Source organism: Oncorhynchus clarkii, chromosome 9 (genome assembly GCF_045791955.1).
Source record: "Oncorhynchus clarkii lewisi isolate Uvic-CL-2024 chromosome 9, UVic_Ocla_1.0, whole genome shotgun sequence".
NCBI classification, from domain to species: domain Eukaryota; kingdom Metazoa; phylum Chordata; class Actinopteri; order Salmoniformes; family Salmonidae; genus Oncorhynchus; species Oncorhynchus clarkii.
In genome coordinates this window covers 19,399,835-19,417,501 of record NC_092155.1, presented here as the reverse complement: position 1 = coordinate 19,417,501, position 17,667 = coordinate 19,399,835, and the positions used below count along the sequence as shown (strand labels likewise).

General features: G+C 45.8%; 1 protein-coding gene across 2 annotated transcripts in view; it reads left to right on the top strand.

Moving 5' to 3' along the window:
* The window catches only part of LOC139416061 (neuroligin-2-like), a 272,768-nt gene that overhangs the window by 161,884 nt on the left and 93,217 nt on the right, over positions 1-17,667 (top strand). For both annotated transcript variants that reach the window (XM_071164311.1, XM_071164310.1), the window contains exon 4: positions 2,400-2,549. In XM_071164311.1, coding sequence (XP_071020412.1) covers positions 2,400-2,549 — 150 coding nt within the window. The remainder of the gene's footprint in view (positions 1-2,399; positions 2,550-17,667) is intronic.

Genomic DNA, 17,667 nt, shown 5'->3' with positions numbered 1-17,667 from the left:
CTGTCTGTGTGTGTGTCAGTTTGTGTCTGTGTTTGCTGCTGTTTTGTGTTTGTACATCTGTTGTGTGTAACATATTTGTTATAGAACCAGACTTGGCAACCAATTTCTATATTTATTTTTATTTAACTAGGCAAGTCAGTTAAGAACAAATTCTTATTTACAATGACGGCCTACCAGGGAACAGTGGGTTAACTGCCTTGTTCAGAATGACAGATTTTTACCTTGTCAGCTCGGGGATTCGAACTAGCAACCTTTCATCACTGGCCCAACGCTCTAACCACTTGGTTACCTGCCACCGCAACCAGTAACAGGATCTCTGTCTGTCTGTCTGTCTTGTCTGTCTGTCTGTCTCTCTCTCTGACATCTCTCTCTGTCTTTCTCTCTGACATCTCTCTCTGTCTTTCTCTCTGTCTCTCTCTCTGACATCTCTCTCTGACATCTCTCTGTCTTTCTCTCTGTCTCTCTCTCTAAGAGATACTAGAGTGGTTATTTATGTTGCTGTTCTTCTCTGCTGCTCCCTCATATGAATTATCCCCCAGCCCAGGCGCTTGGTAGACACACACACGTTTGTTTTAGACCATTCTCTTGCGAAATACGCCAAGAGGTGCCGATTCTGATGGTACCGGATTACATTTGGACTGGACGAAGCGTGAAAGAAATGCCGTCCACTAGGGGCACCATGAGCGCCTATTACCTTCCAGTAGGCTGGCGGCTTGCTAGGGCATTGTGAACGGGAATGGTGGATGGGAGTTTAAGCAGCACTCTGTGGCTCCAAAAGTTGTGTGTTCAATCCCAGTGCTAGATACTAGTTTTCCCTAACCTTAATCTTAACCCCTAACTCTAACTCTAAAACTGAACCTAACCCCAAAGCCTAATTCTAACTCTAAACCTAAGCCTAAAATAGCCTTTTCCTTGTGGGGACCGGCGACATGTCCCACTTGTCCGATTGTCCTTGTTTTACTATCCTTGTGAGGACTTCTAGTACCCACAAGGATATTAAAACCAAACCATACACAGACAGACACAGACACTGAGACTAGAGTCCTGCATTGGGTTGGATATCCGCAGTTCACCACGGTTGACTTGAAAAAATATCAGCTGGCGGGGGTAATGAAAAAATAATTTCAACCCGCAATATGTCTCCATGGCAAGGGTCGTCTTACGGAACAGAACAATTTCGGGTCGGAAATGTTTTAAATCAAGAGAATGTATTTTTTGCGTTTTGCATTTGTCATTTGTGCTCCCTCTCCGGCCTCTAGGTCACCAGGCTGCTCGTAATGGCGCACACCAGTCACCATCGTTACACGTACCTGCGCGTCATCAGACTTACCTGGACTCCGTCACTTCCCTGATTACCTTCCCTATATATGTCGCTCTCTTTGGTTCCTTCCCTACATATGTCCCTCTCTTTGGTTCCTTCCCTACATATGTCCCTCTCTTTGGTTCCTTTCCTACATATGTCCGTCCCTCTCTTTGGTTCCTTAACTACATATGTCCCTCTCTTTGGTTCCTTCCCTACATATGTCCCTCTCTTTGGTTCCTTTCCTACATATGTCCCTCTCTTTGGTTCCTTCCCTACGTATGTCCCTCTCTTTGGTTCCTTCCCTACATATGTCCCTCTCTTTGGTTCCTTTCCTACATATGTCCCTCTCTTTGGTTCCTTCCCTACATATGTCCCTCTCTTTGGTTCCTTCCCTACATATGTCCCTCTCTTTGGTTCCTTCCCTACATATGTCCCTCTCTTTGGTTCCTTCCCTACATATGTCCCTCTCTTTGGTTCCTTCCCTACATATGTCACTCTCTTTGGTTCCTTCCCTACATATGTCCCTCTCTTTGGTTCCTTCCCTACATATGTCCCTCTCTTTGGTTCCTTCCCTACATATATCCCTCTCTTTGGTTCCTTCCCCAGGCGTCATTGTTTATGTTTCAGTGTCATGTCTGTGTGCTGTTAGTGTTTCTTGTTTTGTATTATGTTCCATTTATTTTATTAAAACACTAACTCCCTGAACTTGCTTCCCGACTCTCAGCGCACATCGTTACAGCATTGTGTTGCAAATTAAATTCTGTGAGCGGCGAGGCAGACAGGCTACCAGACACAGAGTGGATCAGGGAACTGTGCATTGTTTGTGTGTTGCTGGAAGTTATATTTCACACCCCGCACACTACCACCACTGTATAAACGGTATCTGAAAGCCCCTATACACCCATGTCCCCATTAGACTTACAGATCTACTACACCTCCACCCATAATCCAATATCAAACTGATATTATGGTGTTGATTCTACAGGTATGGCCTAAAGTTGTTCTTGATGGAGAAACATTCATTGACTTTCTTTTTCTACCTCTCTCACTCTTCTTCTCCTGTGTGTGTGTGTGTGTGTGTGTGGTGTGTCTGAAGACATCCGTGACCGCAGGAAGAAGCCGGTGATGCTGTTCATTCACGGCGGCTCCTACATGGAAGGAACCGGAAACATGTTTGACGCCAGCGTCCTCGCCGCCTACGGCAACGTCATCGTGGTCTCTATGAACTATCGTCTGGGCGTGCTCGGTAAGATCTGATTACTTCTTTATCTACACACACACTCACACGTGTACGCACACACACACACACACACACACACACACACACACACACACACACACACACACACACACACTGTTTCCCAGTTATATGAAATAGACGATTTCCTCCATCTGGTGATGGGAAAAGATTTTGAAGGAGAAATGCAATACAGAGGAAATATATCCCATCCTCTCAACTATCTGTTTTCTCCAAGGTTTCTACACAGAATTCCACTGTTGATTGCTCTTGTCTGCAGAGTTCCTCTGATGTAAGGCTTGGCATCGATTGATCTGGTCTGATGCAAGTGCTCTGTGCGTAGACCGAGTCAGAGTGTGCTCCCTGTAAATATATTTATTTTTACAAGACAGAAATATTGGAGCGAGGCATAGTCATGCAAATTGAAGTTGGCCCAGGCATCTTTATAGGGTCAGAAATATACTTCCCTATTTTTCACTTTAACTGCACATCAACTCAGAGCAGAGCAGAGCAGAGCAACAGAACATATATCACTTATATTTCATCTTACAAAAGTAGAAGTAGATAAAAATTGAGTCGGTTTATCAAGGCCTATCACACTGTGATGCAACTGCATGCCAGGTCGCAGTTGTAAATGAGAACTTGTTCTCAACAGGCCTACCTGGTTAAATAAAGAAAATGTTGTACTTTATTAAGGCCTATCACACTGTGATGCATGCTGTACTTTATTAAGGCCTATATATCTTGAAACCAGCCCATAGGGTACTGTAATAGAGATATTCATTGAGTGTACAAAACATTAGGACATCTTTCCATGACATAGACTGACCAGGTGAAAGCTATGATCCCTTATTGATGTCACTTGTTGAAGGGGAGTTGACCGGTGTTGACGACGGGGAGGAGTCAGGTGTCGATGACAGGGAGGAGATGGGTGTCGATGACAGGGAGGAGATGGGTGTCGATGACAGGGAGGAGATGGGTGTCGATGATGGGGAGGAGATGGGTGTCGATGACAGGGAAGAGATGGGTGTCGATGACAGGGAGGAGATGGGTGTCGATGATGGGGAGGAGATGGGTGTCGATGATGGGGAGGAGATGGGTGTCGATGACAGGGAGGAGATGGGTGTCGATGACAGGGAGGAGATGGGTGTCGATGATGGGGAGGAGATGGGTGTCGATGATGGGGAGGAGACGGGTGTCGATGACAGGGAGGAGATGGGTGTCGATGACGGGGAGGAGATGGGTGTCGATGACAGGGAGGAGATGGGTGTCGATGACGGGGAGGAGATGGGTGTCGATGACAGGGAGGAGATGGGTGTCGATGATGGGGAGGAGATGGGTGTCGATGATGGGGAGGAGATGGGTGTCGATGATGGAGAGGAGACGGGTGTCTATAATGGGGAGGAGACGGGTGTCTATGAAGGGGAGGAGACGGGTGTCTATGAAGGGCAGGAGACGGGTGTCTATGAAGGGGAGGAGACGGGTGTCTATGATGGGGAGGAGACGGGTGTCGATGACGGGCAGGAGACGGGTGTCTATGAAGGGGAGGAGACGGGTGTCTATGAAGGGGAGGAGACGGGTGTCTATGATGGGGAGGAGACGGGTGTCGATGACGGGGAGGAGTCAGTTGTCGATGGCGGGGAGGAGACGGGTGTCGATGGCGGGGAGGAGACGGGTGTCTATGGCGGGGAGGAGACGGGTGTCGATGGCGGGGAGGAGACGGGTGTCTATGGCGGGGAGGAGACGGGTGTCGATGGCGGGGAGGAGACAGGTGTCGATGGCGGGGAGGAGACGGGTGTCGATGGCGGGGAGGAGACAGGTGTCGATGGCGGGGAGGAGACGGGTGTCGATGGCGGGGAGGAGACGGGTGTCGATGGCGGGGAGGAGACGGGTGTCTATGGCGGGGAGGAGACGGGTGTTGATGGCGGGGAGGAGACGGGTGTCTGTGGCTGGGAGGAGACGGGTGTCGATGACGGGGAGGAGTCAGTTGTCGATGACGGGGAGGAGATGGGTGTCGATGATGGGGAGGAGACGGGTGTCGATGATGGGGAGGAGACGGGTGTCGATGATGGGGAGGAGACGGGTGTCTATGATGGGGAGGAGACGGGTGTCGATGGCGGGGAGGAGACGGGTGTCGATGACGGGGAGGAGACGGGTGTCGATGACGGGGAGGAGACGGGTGTCGATGACGGGGAGGAGACGGGTGTCGATGATGGGGAGGAGATGGGTGTCTATGATGGGGAGGAGACGGGTGTCTATGATGGGGAGGAGACGGGTGTCGATGATGGGGAGGAGACGGGTGTAGATGAAGGGGAAGAGACAGGTGTAGATGACGGGGAGGAGACAGGTGTAGATGAAGGGGAGGAGACAGGTGTAGATGAAGGGGAGGAGACAGGTGTAGATGATGGGGAGGAGACAGGTGTAGATGACGGGGAGGAGACAGGTGTCGATGACGGAGAGGAGACAGGTGTAAATGAAGGGGAGGAGACAGATGTAGATGATGGGAGGAGACAGGTGTCGATGACGGAGAGGAGGCAGGTTTTTAATGTGACAACAGACACAATAATGCTTAGAAAAGAGAAATCTGAAAGCTGCCTGTATCATACATTACCTGTAACTGTCAGTTTTATAGAGACACACTAACACACACGCAAAGTTGATGATTTGACCGTTTATTTGACACAGTTTCACTTTATTTCATATATCCAATGCGATGAAAGACATATTAATGTGAAATGTTGTATGTGTGTGTGTACGTGCATGCAGATCTGTGTGTGTGTGTGTGTCCATCCTAAATATTGTAGGAGGTTGTAAGGCTCTCTGTGTGTGTTCTCAGTTCAGACGCTGAACATGGTGATTTGGAATGGCCTGTATGTTCATTATTAATACAGAAGTGCACAAGAGTGCAGTAACATTTGCGTAACCTAGGGCGTGTGTGTTTGTTTGTGTGTGCGTGCGTGCGTTCAGGCGCTTGTGTGTGTTCATCCCTGTGTTATTCTCTCTTTCTCCCACTTTCACACATACACACACACACACACACATCGATGTTGGGTAAATGTAGGGTAGAGTCCCTGTCAGTCAGTGAGGTTGCTGTGACCAGTTCTTCCCGTGTTAGCCTGGCTCCTTCCCACTCCTGTTCTGCTCCTTTTACGGTGGTACAGACCATTTTAAGGGTGAATCCTGACTTTCACTTAGAGCCTGAGTGATCACTGCACCTAGGTTTGTCTCTGAAACAACATGTCTAGTGTCTGGTGATTTATCCCAGCTCCAGTTGAGCCCTACCCTGCAATACGCACCCCATAACATTAGCTGTATACCCTGCAATACACCCCCCATAACATTAACATTAACATAACATTAACCCTACCCCCCCCCCCCCCCCCCCGTAACATTAGCTGTATACCCTGCAATACACCCCCCATAACAGCTGTATACCCTGCAATACACCCCCCATAACATTAGCTGTATACCCTGCAATACGCCCCCCATAACATTAGCTGTATACCCTGCAATACGCCCCCCATAACATTAGCTGTATACCCTTCAATACACCCCCCATAACATTAGCTGTATACCCTGCAATACGCCCCCCATAACATTAGCTGTATACCCTGCAATACGCCCCCCATAACATTAGCTGTATACCCTGCAATACACCCCCCATAACATTAGCTGTATACCCTGCAATACGCCCCCCATAACATTAGCTGTATACCCTGCAATACACCCCCCATAACATTAGCTGTATACCCTACAATACACCCCCCATAACATTAGCTGTATACCCTGCAATACGCCCCCCATAACATTAGCTGTATACCCTACAATACACCCCCCATAACATTAGCTGTATACCCTGCAATACGCCCCCCATAACATTAGCTGTATACCCTGCAATACGCCCCCATAACATTAGCTGTATACCCTACAATACACCCCCCATAACATTAACTGTATACCCTGCAATACACCCCCCATAACATTAGCTGTATACCCTACAATACACCCCCACAACATTAGCTGTATACCCTACAATACACCCCCCATAACATTAGCTGTATACCCTGCAATACATCCCCTTTGAACATTAGCTGTATACCCTACAATACACCCCCGTAATATTAGCTGTATACCCTACAATACACCCCCCGTAATATTAGCTGTATACCATGCAATACACCCCCTGTAACATTAGCTGTATACCGTACAATACACCCCCCATAACATTAGCTGTAAACCCTACAATACACCCCCCATAACATTAGCTGTATACCCTACAATACACCCCCCATAACATTAGCTGCATACCATTCAATTCCCCTATAACATTAGCTGTATACCATTCAATTCCCCCATAACATTAGCTGTATACCATTCAATTCCCCCATAACATTAGCTGTATACCATTTAATTCCCCTATAATATTAGCTGTATACCATTCAATTCCCCCCCATAACATTAGCTGTATACCATTAAATTCCCCCCATAACATTAGCTGTATACCATTCAATTCCCCTATAACATTAGCTGTATACCATTAAATTCCCCCCATAATATTAGCTGTATACCATTCAATTCCCCCCGATAACATTAGCTGTATACCATTCAATTCCCCCCGATAACATTAGCGGTATACCATTTAATTCCCCCCATAACATTAGCTGTATACCATTAAATTCCCCCCATAACATTAGCTGTATACCATTAAATTCCCCCCATAATATTAGCTGTATACCATTCAATTCCCCCCGATAACATTAGCGGTATACCATTTAATTCCCCCCATAACATTAGCTGCATACCATTTAATTCCCCCCATAACATTAGCTGTATACCATTTAATTCCCCTAGATAACATTAGCTGCATACCATTTAATTCCCCCCATAACATTAGCTGTATACCATTCAATTCCCCCCAATAACATTAGCTGCACACCATTTAATTCCCCCCATAATATCAGCTGTGTACCATTTAATTCCCCCCGTAACATTAGCTGTATACCAGAGGGTTAAATACACAACATGTAATGAGGGAATTGAGACCCCCCATAACATTAGCTGTATACCATTCAATTCCCCCCATAACATTAGCTGCATACCATTCAATTCCCCTATAACATTAGCTGTATACCATTTAATTCCCCCGGTAACATTAGCTGTACACCATTCAATTCCCCTATAACATTAGCTGTATACCATTCAATTCCCCTATAACATTAGCTGTATACCATTTAATTCCCCCCATAACATTAGCTGTATACCATTCAATTCCCCTAGATAACATTAGCTGTATACCATTCAATTCCCCTATAACATTAGCTGTATACCATTTAATTCCCCCCATAACATTAGCTGCATACCATTCAATTCCCCTATAACATTAGCTGTATACCATTTAATTCCCCCCATAACATTAGCTGCATACCATTCAATTCCCCTAGATAACATTAGCTGTATACCATTTAATTCCCCCGGTAACATTAGCTGTATACCATTTAATTCCCCCCATAACATTAGCTGCATACCATTCAATTCCCCTATAACATTAGCTGTATACCATTTAATTCCCCCCATAACATTAGCTGCATACCATTCAATTCCCCTAGATAACATTAGCTGTATACCATTTAATTCCCCCGGTAACATTAGCTGTATACCATTTAATTCCCCCCATAACATTAGCTGCATACCATTCAATTCCCCTAGATAACATTAGCTGTATACCATTTAATTCCCCCGGTAACATTAGCTGTATACCATTCAATTCCCCTATAACATTAGCTGCATACCATTCAATTCCCCTATAACATTAGCTGCATACCATTTAATTCCCCTATAACATTAGCTGCATACCATTTAATTCCCCTAGATAACATTAGCTGTATACCATTTAATTCCCCCGGTAACATTAGCTGTATACCATTTAATTCCCCCCATAACATTAGCTGCATACAATTCAATTCCCCTATAACATTAGCTGTATACCATTCAATTCCCCTATAACATTAGCTGCATACCATTCAATTCCCCTATAACATTAGCTGTATACCATTTAATTCCCCTATAACATTAGCTGCATACCATTCAATTCCCCTATAACATTAGCTGCATACCATTCAATTCCCCTATAACATTAGCTGCATACCATTCAATTCCCCTATAACATTAGCTGTATACCATTCAATTCCCCTATAACATTAGCTGTATACCATTCAATTCCCCCCCATAACATTAGCTGCATACCATTCAATTCCCCCCCATAACATTAGCTGCATACCATTCAATTCCCCTATAACATTAGCTGCATACCATTTAATTCCCCTATAACATTAGCTGCATACCATTTAATTCCCCTATAACATTAGCTGCATACCATTCAATTCCCCTATAACATTAGCTGCATACCATTTAATTCCCCTATAACATTAGCTGCATACCATTCAATTCCCCTATAACATTAGCTGCATACCATTCAATTCCCCTATAACATTAGCTGCATACCATTCAATTCCCCCCGATAACATTAGCTGCATACCATTCAATTCCCCCCGATAACATTAGCTACATACCATTCAATTCCCCCCGATAACATTAGCTGCATACCATTCAATTCCCCCCATAATATTAGCTGTACACCATTCAATTCCCCCCGTAATATTAGCTGTATACCATTCAATTCCCCTCCATAATATTAGCTGTATACCATTCAATTCCCCTAGATAACATTAGCTGTATACCATTCAATTCCCCCCGATAACATTAGCTGCATACCATTCAATTCCCCCCATAACATTAGCTGCATACCATTCAATTCCCCCCGATAACATTAGCTGCATACCATTCAATTCCCCCCGATAACATTAGCTGCATACCATTCAATTCCCCCCATAACATTAGCTGTACACCATTCAATTCCCCCCGTAATATTAGCTGTATACCATTCAATTCCCCTCCATAATATTAGCTGTATACCATTCAATTCCCCTAGATAACATTAGCTACATACCATTCAATTCCCCCCGATAACATTAGCTGCATACCATTCAATTCCCCCCATAATATTAGCTGTACACCATTCAATTCCCCCCGTAACATTAGCTGTATACCATTCAATTCCCCTCCATAATATTAGCTGTATACCATTCAATTCCCCCCCATAACATTAGCTGTATACCATTCAATTCCCCTCCATAATATTAGCTGTATACCATTCAATTCCCCTAGATAACATTAGCTGTATACCATTCAATTCCCCTATAACATTAGCTGTATACCATTCAATTCTCCTATAACATTAGCTGCATACCATTCAATTCCCCTATAACATTAGCTGTATACCATTTAATTCCCCCCATAACATTAGCTGCATACCATTCAATTCCCCCCCATAACATTAGCTGCATACCATTCAATTCCCCCCCATAACATTAGCTGCATACCATTCAATTCCCCCCCATAACATTAGCTGTATACCATTCAATTCCCCCCGATAACATTAGCTGTATACCATTTAATTCCCCCCCATAATATTAGCTGTATACCATTTAAATATTAGCCCATTCAATTCCCCCCATAACATTAGCTGTATACCATTTAATTCCCCCCTATAACATTAGCTGTATACCATTCAATTCCCCCCGATAACATTAGCTGTATACCATTCAATTCCCCCCTATAACATTAGCTGTATACCATTCAATTCCCCCCGTAACATTAGCTGTATACCATTAGCTGTATACCATTCAATTCCCCCCCATAACATTAGCTGTATAATTCAATTCCCCCCGATAACATTAGCTGCATACCATTCAATTCCCCCCATAATATTAGCTGTATACCATTCAATTCCCCCCATATAGCTGTACACCATTAGCTGTATACCATTCAATTCCCCCCATAACATTAGCTGTATACCATTTAATTCCCCCCTATAACATTAGCTGTATACCATTCAATTCCCCCCGATAACATTAGCTGTATACCATTCAATTCCCCCCTATAACATTAGCTGTATACCATTCAATTCCCCCCGATAACATTAGCTGTATACCATTCAATTCCCCCCTATAACATTAGCTGTATACCATTCAATTCCCCCCCATAACATTAGCTGTATACCATTCAATTCCCCCCGATAACATTAGCTGCATACCATTCAATTCCCCCCCATAATATTAGCTGTATACCATTCAATTCCCCCCCATAACATTAGCTGTATACCATTCAATTCCCCCCGATAACATTAGCTGCATACCATTCAATTCCCCCCCATAATATTAGCTGTATACCATTCAATTCCCCCCATAACATTAGCTGTATACCATTCAATCCCCCCCATAACATTAGCTGCATACCATTCAATTCCCCCCCATAACATTAGCTGCATACCATTCAATTCCCCCCCATAACATTAGCTGTATACCATTGAATTCCCCCCCATAACATTAGCTGTATACCATTTAATTCCCCCCCATAACATTAGCTGTATACCATTCAATTCCCCCCCATAACATTAGCTGTATACCATTCAATTCCCCCCCATAACATTAGCTGCATACCATTCAATTCCCCCCCATAACATTAGCTGTATACCATTCAATTCCCCCCCATAACATTAGCTGTATACCATTTAATTCCCCCATAACATTAGCTGTATACCATTCAATTCCCCCCATAATATTAGCTGTATACCATTCAATTCCCCCCCATAACATTAGCTGCATACCATTCAATTCCCCCCGATAACATTAGCTGTATACCATTCAATCCCCCCCATAATATTAGCTGTATACCATTCAATTCCCCCCCATAACATTAGCTACATTATATAACATCTACGGAAGCCTTCATGGTTTTGAAATATGACCAGCTCCAGCGCTTATATTTCTCCTTGTCTCCACATCCATCTCTGACCAGGTGAGTTTAATCACACGTCCTCTACCCTCTCCTTCCCTCCTCCATCCCTCATCTCCCTGTACCAGTGTCTGTCTGTGTGATGTCATGTTTTAACCGGTTCGATCTCTGACTCTGATTTAAAACACCTCTCAACCCCCCCTCTGTCTGTAGCATTGATTACATTTACAGTATGTGTGTGTGTTTTGTGTGTGTGTGTGTGTGTGTGTGTTTTGTGTGTGTGTGTGTGTGTGTGTGTGTGTGTGTGTGTGTGTGAGAGAACAAACCCCTCACCTCCATCACTCCGACTCTCCATGACCCAGCATCTTGTCGACAGGGACAACGGCGATTACCACGGTAATACCACGGTAATTACGCCACACTACTAAGCTACAGTAGCCTGGCGCCAGAGTGTGGAAATTCACAGAAGAATGGCTCTTTGTAGCTTTTAGCTTCACAGTAGCATTTTAGTGTTAAAGCACTACACTGGCTTGGTCTATACAGTGGCTATCGCAATATAGCTAGCGCTATTGTTACACACACAAGCCACAGAATGGACACCCATGTAGGAAGCTCATACATACTGTTGAAGTCGGAAGATTACATGCACTTAGGTTGGAGTCATTAAAACTCATTTTTCAACCACTCCACAAATTTCTTGTTAACAAACTGTAGTATTGGCAAGTCGGTTAGGACATCTACTTTGTGCATGACACAAGTCATTTTTCCAACAATTGTTAACAGACAGATTATTTCACTTATAATTCACTGTATCACAATTCCAGTGGGTCAGTAGTTTACATACACTAAGTTGACTGTGCCTTTAAACAGCTTGGAAAATTCCAGAAAATGATGTCATGACTTTAGAAGCTTCTGATAGGCTAATTGACATAATTCGAGTCAATTGGAGGTGTACCTGTGGCTGTTTTTCAAGGCCTACCTTCAAACGCAGTGCGTCTTTGCTTGACATCATGGGAAAATCATAAGAAATCAGCCAAGACCTCAGACAAATAATTGTAGACCTCCACAAGTCTGGTTCATCCTTGGGAGCAATTTCAAAACGCCTGAAGGTACCACATTCATCTGTACAGACAATAGTACGCAAGTATAAACACCATGGGACCACGCAGCCGTCATACCACTCAGGAAGGAGACGCGTTCTGTCTCCTAGAGATGAACGTACTTTGGTGCGAGAAATGAAAATCAAACCCAGAACAACAGCAAAGGACCTTGTGAAGATGCTGGAGGAAACAGGTACAAAAGTATCTATATCCACAGTAAAACGAGTCCCATATCGACATAACTTGAAAAGCCGCTCAGCAAGGAAGAAGGCACTGCTCCAAAACCACCATAAAAAAGCCAGACTGCGGTTTGCAACTGCACATGGGGACAAAGATCGTACTTTTTGTAGAAATGTCTTCTGGTCTGATGAAACAAAAATAGAACTGTTTGGCCATAATGACCATCATTATGTTTGGAGTAAAGCCGAAGAACACCATCCCAACCGTGAAGCAGCATCATGTTGTGGGGGTGCTTTGCTGCAGGAGGGGCTGGTGCACTTCACAAAATAGATGGCGTCATGAGGATGGAAAATTCTGTGGATATATTGAAGCAAATCAAATCAAATCAAATTGTATTTGTCACATACACATGGTTAGCAGATGTTAATGTGAGTGTAGCGAAATGCTTGTAACATCAAGACATCAGTCAGGAAGTTAAAGCTTGGTTGCAAATGGGTCTTCCAAATGGACCCCAAGCATACTTCCAAAGTTGTGGCAAAATGGCTTAAGGACAACAAAGTCAAGGTATTGGAGTGGCCATCACAAAGCTCTGACTTCAATCCTATAGAAACATTTGTGAGCAGAACTGAAAAAGCGTGTGTGAGCAAGGAGGCCTACAAACCTGTTTAAGTTACACCAGCTCTGTCAGGAGGAATGGGCCAAAATTCACCCAACTTATTGTGGAACGCTCCCTGAAACGTTTGACCCAAGTTAAACAATTTAAAGGCAATGCTACCAAATACTAATTGAGTGAATGTAAACGTCTGACCCACCGGGAATGTGATGAAAGAAATATAAGCTGAAATAAATCATTCTCTCTACTATTCTGACATTTCACATTCTTAAAATAAAGTGGTGACTGACCTAAGACCTAACTGACCTAAGACAGGGAATTTTTACTAGGATTAAATGTCAGGAATTGTGAAAAACTGAGTTTAAATGTATTTGGCTAAGGTGTATGTAAACTTCCGACTTCAACTGTATGTTAATAGCTCTTAGCTTTACAATAACTAGTTTGTGTTACACTGGCTGACTCTATGCTATCGCTACATTCCAACACAAGCCACATAGGAATATGTTAACAGCTTTTAGCGTTACAGTAGCCTGTTAGCACTGTAGCACGCTAGCTGGCCTGCCTGGGTCTACCCTGAGGGAATTCCTCATAGCGCTGCTGTGTGACTAGCGCCTGTCGAGCTAGCGCGTGACCCTTGCCTCTGTGTTGTCTTAGTGACACACACGTACAGTACGTACGTCACTTCAACTGGAGCAAGATTATTTATTTTTTAAATCCACTACCTCTATGAGATCTGGGACTCCTCTGAGAGAAAGAGATGGATGTAGAGAGAAATCATCTATTTAGAGACAAACTTTGTAGAAGAGAAAAGGAGACAGGGATTTAAGCTAGTGTCATGTTTGCGTGACGTGTGTGTGTGTGTGTTTGTGCGTGTGTGGACAGAGCGAGAGGAGATGAATGGACAGAGGGGAAGAGAAAGCATTGAGAGATGAGATGGAGGGGGTAGTGGGAGAGAGGGAGAGAAGAGAGGGGGAAAGGAGAGACGAGAGAGGCTGCATTTGCCTGTGATGCTAAAAATAAATCCTGCAGTGAAGCACACATTCATTCTCAATTATACAATATGGGCCAGAACAGGGACACACACACAGAATACACTTACTATTACCCACAGACATTCTGTTCAAAGGTCTGGTGATGGTATCCCATCCAGAATATCGGCGCAGACACACACACGCACGCACACACCGCAGCGTCAACTGAATTCGTATTCAGGACACTACCTAGTGAGAGAAAGGCTATGTCCATGCTGTAGTTGGGGGTCTCTCAGTGTGTGTGTGTGTGTGTGTGTGTGTGTGTCTGTGACAGTGGGCTATGGACCAGACTGTTGTGAAATCTGTCCTGACAGGACTAGAGGAGATATTAAGACGCCAGCAGAAATAACTCCCAAAACCTTCCTCTACAGACACACACACACCTGTTCTTCCTAACCCAGACCATCCTGACCGTCTCCATGGCAACCCCGGGCAGACTTGATAAGCCAAAGTCCTATTGACTGGGCTGAGAGATGGAGAGGAGAGAGATGAAAAGGAGAGAGAACAGAGTGTAACTGAGAACGAGGGCTAGGTCTGGAAACGGAGAGGAAGGAGGATGCAGAAAAGCAGAGAGAGATGACAGTAATAACTAGGCAGATTTGTTTTCTGCGAGAAGAGATTAGCACCTCCGCTGGCCTGAATGAGACACCCACACATGAAGACACACACAGACACGGGCACACGCACGATTACTTCCCTCCGCTCCCTTTTCTCCCACCGGTGATGTCACGTCTGTCGTTCCCCTCCATTGTTCACCTGACACTGTTTCACCTTTGAGTGTCCCTGTCCTCTCCTCTACCTTCCCTTTCCTCCCCTCTATTCTTCCTCTCCTTTCCTCTCCTCTACCTTCCCTTTCTCCCCCTCTCCTTTACCTTCTTTTTCTCCTCTCCCCTCCCCTCTCTACTCCTCCCTTATCTCGCTCCTATTCTCCTCCATTTCTTCTCACCTCCCCTCTCTACCCCTCCCTTATCTCGCTCCTATTCTCCTCCATTTCTTCTCCCCTCCCCTCTCTACTCCTCCCTCATCTCACTCCTATTCTCCTCCATTTCTTCTCCCCTCCCCTCTCTACTCCTCCCTTATCTCGCTCCTATTCTCCTCCATTTCTTCTCCCCTCCCCTCTCTACTCCTCCCTTATCTCGCTCCTATTCTCCTCCATTTCTTCTCCCCTCCCCTCTCTACTCCTCATCTCCTATTCTCCTCCATTTCTTCTCCCCTCCCCTCTCTACTCCTCATCTCCTATTCTCCTCCATTTCTTCTCCCCTCCCCTCTCTACTCCTCATCTCCTATTCTCTTCCATTTCTTCTCCCCTCCCCTCTCTACTCCTCATCTCCTATTCTCCTCCATTTCTTCTCCCCTCCCCTCTCTACTCCTCATCTCCTATTCTCCTCCATTTCTTCTCCCCTCCCCTCCCCTCTCTACTCCTCATCTCCTATTCTCCTCCATTTCTTCTCCCCTCTCCTCTCTACTCCTCATCTCCTATTCTCCTCCATTTCTTCTCCCCTCCCCTCCCCTCTCTACTCCTCATCTCCTATTCTCCTCCTCAAGGTCCCGCCATTTCTCTGTCCCCATCTCCATCAAGGTCCCTCCATTTCTCTGTCCCTGTCTCCCTCAAGGTCCCTCCATTTTTCTGTCCCTGTCTCCCTCACTGTCCCTCCATTTCTCTGTCCCCTTCTCCCTCACTGTCCCTCCATTTCTCTGTCCCTGTCTCCCTCACTGTCCCTCCATTTCTCTGTCCCTGTCTCCCTCACTTTCCTTCCAATTATCTGTCCCTGTCTCCCTCACTGTCCCTCCATTTCTCTGTCCCCTTCTCCCTCACTGTCCCTCCATTTCTCTGTCCCTGTCTCCCTCACTGTCCCTCCATTTCTCTGTCCCTGTCTCCCTCACTGTCCCTCCATTTATCTGTCCTTGTCTCACACACTGTCACTCCATTTCTCTGTCCCTGTCTCCCTCACTGTCCCTCCATTTCTCTGTCCCTGTCTCCCTCACTGTCCTTCCAATTATCTGTCCCTGTCTCCCTCACTGTCCCTCCATTTCTCTGTCCCTGTCTCCCTCACTGTCACTCCATTTATCTGTCCTTGTCTCACACACTGTCACTCCATTTCTCTGTCCCTGTCTCCCTCACTGTCCCTCCATTTCTCTGTCCCTGTCTCCCTCACTGTCCCTCCATTTCTCTGTCCCTGTCTCCCTCACTGTCCCTCCATGTATCTGTCCCTGTCTCCCTCACTGTCCCTCCAATTCTCTGTCCCTGTCTCCCTCACTGTCCTTCCAATTCTCTGTCCCTGTCTCACTCACTGTCCCTCCATTTATCTGTCCTTGTCTCACACACTGTCACTCCATTTCTCTGTCCCTGTCTCCCTCACTGTCCCTTCAATTATCTGTCCCCGTCTCCCTCACCCTGTCCCTGTCTCCCTCACTGTCCCTTCATTTCTGTCCTCTCCCTCACTGTCACTCCATTTCCCTGTCCCTGTCTCCCTCACTGTCCTTCCAATTCTCTGTCCCCGTCTCCCTCACTGTCCCTCCAATTATCTGTCCCCGTCTCCCTCACAGTCCCTCCATTTCTCTGTCCCTGTCTCCCTCACTGTCCTTCCAGTTCTCTGTCCCCGTCTCCCTCACTGTCCCTCCAATTCCCCTTCCCCGTCTCCCTCACTGTCCCTCCAATTATCTGTCCCCGTCTCCCTCAATGTCCTTCCAATTCTCTGTCCCCGTCTCCCTCACTGTCCCTCCAATTATCTGTCCCCGTCTCCCTCACAGTCCCTCCATTTCTCTGTCCCTGTCTCCCTCACTGTCCTTCCAGTTCTCTGTCCCCGTCTCCCTCACTGTCCCTCCAATTCCCCTTCCCCGTCTCCCTCACTGTCCCTCCAATTATCTGTCCCCGTCTCCCTCAATGTCCTTCCAATTCTCTGTCCCCGTCTCCCTCACTGTCCCTCCAATTATCTGTCCCCGTCTCCCTCACTGTCCCTCAAATTCTCTGTCCCCGTCTCCCTCACTGTCCCTCCAATTCTCTGTCCCTGTCTCCCTCACTGTCCCTCCAATTCTCTGTCCCTGTCTCCCTCACTGTCCTTCCATTTCTCTGTCCCCGTCTCCCTCACTGTCCCTCCATTTCTCTGTCCCTGTCTCCCTCACTGTCCTTCCTTTCTCTGTCCCTGTCTCCCTCACTGTCCCTCCAATTCTCTGTGCCCGTCTCCCTCACTGTCCCTCCATTTCTCTGTCCCTGTCTCCCTCACTGTCCTTCCAATTCTCTGTCCCTGTCTCCCTCACTGTCCAGTCTAAATGATGACCGATTAGTGAGATTATGTGTCACATCTCCAACACCTTGTCTTTCTAAGTGGAGCTACATGGTACATAATAGC